General features: G+C 43.6%; 1 protein-coding gene across 1 annotated transcript; it reads left to right on the top strand.

Moving 5' to 3' along the window:
* The first annotated feature begins 4,648 nt into the window (after positions 1–4,648).
* Positions 4,649–5,329, top strand: LOC147881873 (actin-depolymerizing factor 11-like). Its single transcript, XM_087401294.1, has 3 exons — positions 4,649–4,708; positions 4,826–5,091; positions 5,179–5,329. The coding sequence occupies exons 1-3, from the start codon at positions 4,658–4,660 to the stop codon at positions 5,327–5,329; spliced, it is 468 nt and encodes a 155-aa protein (XP_087257420.1). The 5' UTR covers positions 4,649–4,657.
* The last annotated feature ends 2,306 nt before the right edge of the window (positions 5,330–7,635 follow it).

Genomic DNA, 7,635 nt, shown 5'->3' on the forward strand with positions numbered 1-7,635 from the left:
CGCGTTGCTTTTGTATAGCTCAAATAGCTGCTTGCAGGCACGACTTATTACACTGTCTTTTCAAATGAGCCGTCTTTTTAAATCTTCAAGAAAAAAAGATTCTTTTATGCTGGTGGAATTTACCTTGTCTACGTCCATGTCTTATGCTACAATGTCCCGACCTTTCTGATTCTCTGCACCTGTTCTCGACAACAGACAAGATATTAAAACCATTTTCCTTGCATGCATGTTTGACGTAACATATTCATGACTTGTCTCTGCCTTTTTCAATCTCTGGTAGTGAATACCTTTATGCACGTGGTTGTGTTGTCGGCTGTGAGAACTCTCGTGGAATTGGTCTGAATATGTCTGGATGTGGGCAATGTAGTATGCGCAGCCTCGTTCTCTCAGTCACTCTGGACAACATCACGTATGCTAGGCTAGGGGCAAACACTCCTCTTCGATCGAGCAATCGCATTTGCAGTCATGGTAACTGAAATGGATATATATATGATGCTTAGCAGTTGCGTGTGGAGGTGGTTTGTTTTAAGCAACTGCCGAGAGTACTGTGGCATCAACCGCACAATGTATCTGCTTCGCTGGGCATCTCGTGTGCAGCTTTGGCATTTCCAGTAAGTCACTTGCATGGCCATATTCTCGCAGGCATCCAAAAGTATCATGTTTCCGAGTGCGGCGCTGTGGCTTGAGATGCCTGTGCCTTGCGAAGAAACGATCCTTTGGTTTGCAGACAGTAGCGTGGTTATGCCACAGACACCGCAGATTTGAAGGCTAGAGAAAATAGCCGCGCAATTACTAACCCATTGCTTGTGTCTATCTGCGATGGTCAACCACGATGACGTAGCTGGCCTCGAGGACATCTTTCTTGATGTTATATCAAGTTGAATCGACCTCTGGCTGCTCTGAGCGTTGATGAATGGTCATGTTCGAAGGAGTTTCTGGTGGTCATTTTTACATCGTGACATGAATCGATGTCTTATGTTCGGGTTGAAACACCTACAGGGATTAATAATAAAAACCATCCGAAACTTTGCTACAATTTCACTCACGTGGTTTTGTCTAAACGCAACAGCAAAAACAAAATGGACTGAACCTCTATCTTTAGAAGGTGAAAGAATTGATAAAATAACTTGAATAAAGCAAATACATCTTGTTGTGCATACCTTTAGGAGAAGACACTCGTTTGGAGGCTGCAAACATCTCGAAAACAGAAGTGTTGCAAACATGATTAGTATGTTGGTCGAACCAAGCAAATGTAATGTTCCCTTGCAGAAACAAAATGTGCGAAGAAGTGTGCGTGCTCAAGATGAGGTGTAAAAAAAAAAAACCATACGTAATGTATGGTGGAGAGCCGGCACATGTCTCTCCAAAAATTATATATCATAGGGGAACGTGCCATCCCCCCGTTTCGAATAGTCACCTCCAGTGTTGGAGGTGTAGCGCATTAATGCGGACCAGAGCAACAGACGGTGCAGAAACATTTCAGAATTGAAATGACCGTACATTCTGCTTACGTGGAGTATCCTGTGTGACGTCCACAGCTCGACGAGAAGTCGCCTATTTCTTTGATGGAATGTTGGAATCTGAAAAACAATCATGATTAGTCAATATGCATTCCTCATGTTCTGCATGTTTGGATATGTTGGTTAGCATATGTGCAATTTCCTAAAGATGATAAATTCAAGCACAAAAGCTATACACAATCCAACGATCAAAGATGTTCAAACCATCAAGGTAATCATCTTCACACATCTTCGAGCAGTTGTAGTTACATTTTTTGCCTTTGCAAGATTCCAAAAAATTACGACTATGGAAATATAAAAGTGCGTATAAATAACATCTTATTATATCTAAAATGATTCACTATGTCCATGATCTTATGAGTTGGCAATAGTTATCATTGACACTTTTGCAAACTTTGATCAGATCGCAACAATTATTGATGTTTGCAACTATTCATAAAGATTACAGGGATATAATCAGAGAAGGAGATACTTTAATAACATTACTATATGACAGATTGAGATCTGGGGATATCATTCAAGGTCTTCCGAAAGTTGAGCAGTTGTTGGAATCTGGTTCGATCGCTTCTGTTTCAGCGGGAATCGAAGATATTTCTAGAAAATGGAATAGGGGTATTATACGACTAATTGGGAATCTTCGGAGTCATTTTCTGAGTGCTAGAATAAGTGTGGAACAGCATCAATTGGTTCTGATTGACTAAATCTGAAAGATTTATGAATCTCAAGGAGTATAAATATCTGATAAACATATAGAAATTATCATTCGACAACTGACATCGAGAGTAGTAACTTCGGAAGACAGAATAACTAATGTTTTTCCACTTGGAGAGCTTATTGAATCATCACAAGCACAGCGAATGAATCGTGTATTAAAGAAGTCGATGTTTTATGAACCCATCGTGGTGGGAATGACGAAAGCATCTCTCAATACTATTAGTTTTATATCGGAGGCGAGTTTTCAGCAGGCTACTCGAGTACCGTCTAAAGCTGCTCTTAGAGGTCGAATCGACTGGTTAAAGGGATTAAAAGAAAATGTTATTCTTGGCGATCTCGTTCCCATCGGAACCGGCAGTCAACGAGCAGAACACCTAGCAAATTAAGCCTGTCTTCGAAGGTAAACGTCCGTGATCATTGCTTCAAGCTGTTGTACACTATTACAATGCTTTCACCTTCGCGAGGCTAATATATTCTAAGAAAGAGAGCAATGAATAGTCGAGTATGTATTGAAGGTATACAAACCGAGACGGGCTTTTCAATAGCGATCAATCGATACGATGAACTGAATACAGCTGGTTGACAACGAGCAGAACACTTAGCAAATTAAGCCCGAATACCCCCCAAAAAAAAAAATCACTACCTACTCCAACTTAATCCATACACCTTCCATGGACCGTATCCCACCTCCACCCTTCTCAAAGCAGGGCCTGGGTGGATCCTCCACCTTGTTTTAAAAAGTGTCCCTTTACTTGTTTTAGGCCACGTTGGCCACTTTCTATTCTCGTGACTCTCTCTCTCTCTCTCCTCCCCCTTCCCAACCCCCCCTCTCTCTCTCTCTCTCTCTCTCACTCTCTTCCCAAATCAACTCGTCAGTGCTCGCGAGTACTTGTAGTAGACACTAAGTCTCGGGACAGATTAACTGTCCACAGCACATACAGTCTTCCCAAAAAAATACGGATTCTCTATGGTATTCCATACTAGCACGGTTACCGTGAGATGGAAAGCACCAAAGGTGAGTGCAAAACGTAATCAATAGAGGTGGTGGAGGTTAGAGAGGACAAGGATTTGATTCCGAAATACAATCTGAGAGAACCGACTACAGATTGGACACAATTATATCGCCAAAGCCGCACATCAACTTCATGCCAGGCCTCTGCACGCCATATTGCTGCAGCTACTTTTGAGACAAACAAGATTGAAATTGCCAATCCTAAAGCTGTTGTTGATTTGTTCTCTCTTCCAATCGAGTGTTTCCACTCCCATCGATGATTACGTTAACTTTCAAAACGGGTTGAAATTGTCAATTTTAGTTGTACCTTTAGAAAGCGCATCGACTTTCTGTGGCTGATTTTAGATTAACTTTTAGAAGAACACTGGGAAATCCATTCAAGATGTGATGAGAGGTGATTCTTTCTCTGTTTTTGCTCAGCTGGTACGATACTGGCCAACGAATTACGACAAGGAGCAAAAACTTTAGATAATTGAACAACTATTCCAATTCCGATCATGTACAGCTATCTATGCATTGCGTTGATCATATCAAAGGAGCAGCGAATGCTTGAAAGCTTATCTTCGAGACTGGAGCAAGCTCAGCTAATAATGGGGTGATCTAATGATCTAACGATCTACTAGCAGCACGTGGCTGCGAAAGCTTTCAAAGCTTTTGGGCTTTCAGAATTTAAAAAATCTAAGGGTGTATATTGTGACATGTGGAAGCACAGGATTTCAGAATTTGAAAAAACGTCCTAGTGCTAGCCAAGTAAAAAAGAAAAGGTAAAGGGGAAACGTGGGGTGCCGGGAAAACGTACTTGGGTGGTCGGAATAGACAGCCTGTTGTTGTGGGCATCGGGAAAAGTAGTATCACCACTCGTGAACTCTACTTCCCTCGCATTCTCGCCTCCCTTGCACTCCCTCCTTCCTCTCCATTTCCTCATGGTAAGCTTCCTCCTTCATCTTCCTCTTGTTGCTTTCACTTTATCCATCCATCGGTTCCATGCATCATGCCAGCTTTGTTACGCTGTTTTTCCCATCAAGAGCATGATCGTTTCCATGACACCAGCTAGCTTTGTTACGCTGGTTTTCGCGATGACGAACGCTGGTTTTTAATGATGTTTTTGGGGAGACATCCGAAAGCTACGATGATTTCACTGCCTCGCTTCTCGAAAAAGAGTGCAGATACTTCCCTCGCATTCTCGCCTCCCTTGCACTCCCTCCTTCCTCTCCATTTCCTCATGGTAAGCTTCCTCCTCTATCTTCCCCTCGTTGCTTTCACTTCATCCATCCATCGGTTCCATGCATCATGCCAGCTTTGTTACGCTGTTTTTCCCATCAAGATCATGATCGTTTCCACGACACCAGCCAACTTTGTTACGCTGGTTTTCCCGATGACGAACGTTGGTTTTTTATGATGTTTTACGATCATGGGCGCTCATGAATATCGATTTGGAGCTGTTTCTCGATTCCGTAGCTTGGTTTTGATCCTTCATCCCCTGTTGGGTCAGGTGTTCTCTTGTTTTGTGGGTGGGCGATAGAGTCTCCGGAGTTTCATTGCCTTGCCATTCAGCTGTGCTTTGCGTGTTTCTGCTTAGGCGAACGCAAGGACGGGGATGGGCGTGGACAACGCCTGCAAGGTGGCCTTCATGGAGCTCCAAAGGAAGAAGAGCCATCGTTATATAGTTTTCAAAATTGACGAAAAGAAAAAACAGATTATAGTGGACAAGATTGGGGAGACATCCGAAAGCTACGACGATTTCACTGCCTCACTTCCCGAAAAAGAGTGCAGATATGCCGTGTATGACTTCGACTTCGTCACAGAGGATAACTGCCAGAAGAGCAAAATCTTTTTCATTGCTTGGTATGCCCGAACCTTCCTCTCCTCCGAATAAGGTAGCAGCTTGTGATCGTCTTCGCCCGATCTAAATATGTTGTCTGCATGTGTTAGGTCTCCTGATACGTGTGGAATCCGCACAAAGCTTCTATATGCGACCTCAAAGGAAAAATTCCGCAGAGAACTTGACGGAATTCACTATGAGGTGCAGGCCACCGATCCCACTGAAATTGATATCGAAGTCATAAAGGATCGCACGAACTAGAATGCTTGGGAGAGCAACTATTCCGATTCCGATCATTCCGATCATATACAACTATCTATGCATCGCGTTGATCATATCAAAGGAGCAGCGAATGCTTGAAAGCTTATCTTCGAGACTGGAGCCGGGGACCTTCAAAGCTGTAGGACCGCTATAGTGCTTCTGGGTGTTTAGGAAAGCTCTAATAATGCGTCAAGTTTGGAAAAGCAAGCTCAGCTAATAATGGGGTGATCTAACGATCTAACAATCTACTAGCAACACGTGGCTGCGAAAGCTTTCAAAGCTTTTGGGCTTTCAGAATTTAAAAAATCTAAGGGTGTATATTGTGCCATGTGGAAGCACAAGATTTCAGAATTTGAAAAAACGTCCTAGTGCTGGCCAAGTAAAAACTTACGGGCGCATCTATTTGCACGTCTATTTTCGCGTCTAGAGACCAGTGTCTATCAGTGCGTCTATATATTAGACACACGCGCACTTAGATCTTAAATAGATGTGCTTGTAAGCACGTTTATAGATGCAAATATAAATGCTTGTCAAATAGACAGACGCGTAAATAGACGCGTTTATAAACGCACTGATAGACGTGCTGTATTTTTTTTTCTTAATTTACAGAATGTTGTGTATGTTGCACATGTATGCTATATAGTTACAAGAATCCCATATCCACATTGTGTAATTCAATTCTTATAGCCAACCGCATTTTAATTACAATTCCAAATAAAACATTACAACTCCAAAACGCAATAAAATTGAAAGCTCAAAAAGTGCTTGTATATACATATAGCACGAAGCTAAGCCACGTCATGTGGCTTCAAGTACAAAAAATAAGGAAGCTAAGACACGTCATGTGGCTTGAAGTACAAAAAATAAGAGGATTGTATATACAAGAGGCATGAAGCCAAGCCAGTGGCTTTAATTACAAAAAAGAGTAGTTAGCACTACTTCTACAACTAATCTATGTTCTCCATGTCCTCGCTCCCTTCCACGCTCCCTTCTGTGCTCCCTTCTGTGCCTCCTTCCTCGTCTTATGCACGGGGCTGTAAACAAGAGACAACATATATCAATGTATGAAAAATCAAATCTTTACTTATAATTTTGGCATTATTTAATTACTTTCAAATACCTGGGGGGCGCTCCAGTAGCTCGAGTATACTACTCCTCAGTGATCAACCCGTCATCATAGAAGTGCCTCCATGTATCTCCTCTGCGATGGTGGCAGTGGTAGGCTGTCTCCACAGGAGTAGGGTATCTGCCCATGATCTCAAGTTGCATGACGACACACTTTGCGGAGGGATTAGTACAAAGAAACAACCTCCTAATAAACTACATAAGCAATATAATTTGAGATCGATACTTACAAATTGGGCCTCCCATGATTCAACACCCCCTGCTCCAAAATGTGCGCTTCCATATTCCTCCATCTGGATCCTCCGTGCCTCCACGTGCTGTAGACTGGGGTCCTCCCTAGCAGACTTCATTGCCTTCTTCCACTCACGCTTGTGAGCAGTGTGGGGCGGGCCCCTTGGTGGTTGACCTGCCTCAAGCCTGGCAAGCTCCGCTAGTGCCTGTCTCTTAAGCGAAGATCTTTTATTGCCAAGTATCGTAACAATCTTTGACTTGGCCCATTTATCTGTGAACTGGCGATTGGGGGGTTAGGATACCTAGAGCGAACAACAGCGAGGGTCTCATCAGCCAACCTCTTTGGGTGGTCTTTGTAGTGGATAAAGCAATCTCTGTAATTGTTAGCAATTACAAAGTGCATGAAGGCCATGATTTCCTTCCCCCGCGCATCCATCAAGATGCCTCCTGTCTGAGTGATGTCATAATAAATCGTACCATCACCTGGAGGCATGTCTAAATCATCTGAATCATCATCATCCCCACCGCCACCCCTCCCAAAGCACTGTGCCATGCATCCCCCACCACTCTGCCTACTACCACGCCTGCTACCGTGTCGTGTCGAGCTCGTACGCTAGCCACTCGTAGCTGGAGACTGCATGGGACTACGCTGACCACTCGTAGCTGGAGAACTGAGTCTCGATGGCACAGGAGTACGTCGACGGCTCTATGAGACAGAAGGAACTCCTAACGGCATGGGGGAAGGGGCATAAGACAGGATGGCAGAAGGGACATAAGACGGCATGGGGGAAGGGGCATAAGACGGTATGGGGGAAGGGGCATAAGAAGTGGCATAAGACGGCTGTGCTGACTCTGCTGGGGTGATCTCAGGCGGTGTGGGGTGGTTTGGAGTCTGTAGTGCCGACTCCTGGGGAGTGTTTAGAGTACTCGTCATATACCCGTATAACTCC

Source organism: Dipteris shenzhenensis, chromosome 30 (genome assembly GCF_047967505.1).
Source record: "Dipteris shenzhenensis isolate YYH24624 ecotype China chromosome 30, Dip_SZ_1.0, whole genome shotgun sequence".
NCBI classification, from domain to species: domain Eukaryota; kingdom Viridiplantae; phylum Streptophyta; class Polypodiopsida; order Gleicheniales; family Dipteridaceae; genus Dipteris; species Dipteris shenzhenensis.

What these genes read in the sequence shown, in the direction of transcription:
- LOC147881873 (XM_087401294.1), top strand. Translation starts at nt 4,658, where the DNA reads ATGGGCGCTCATGAATATCGATTTGGAGCTGTTTCTCGATTCCGTAGC. An exon ending in TTTCTCGATTCCGTAGCTTG is followed by an intron (nt 4,709 to 4,825) that starts GTTTTGATCCTT and finishes GTTTCTGCTTAG; the next exon opens with GCGAACGCAAGGACGGGGAT. An exon ending in AAAATCTTTTTCATTGCTTG is followed by an intron (nt 5,092 to 5,178) that starts GTATGCCCGAAC and finishes TGCATGTGTTAG; the next exon opens with GTCTCCTGATACGTGTGGAA.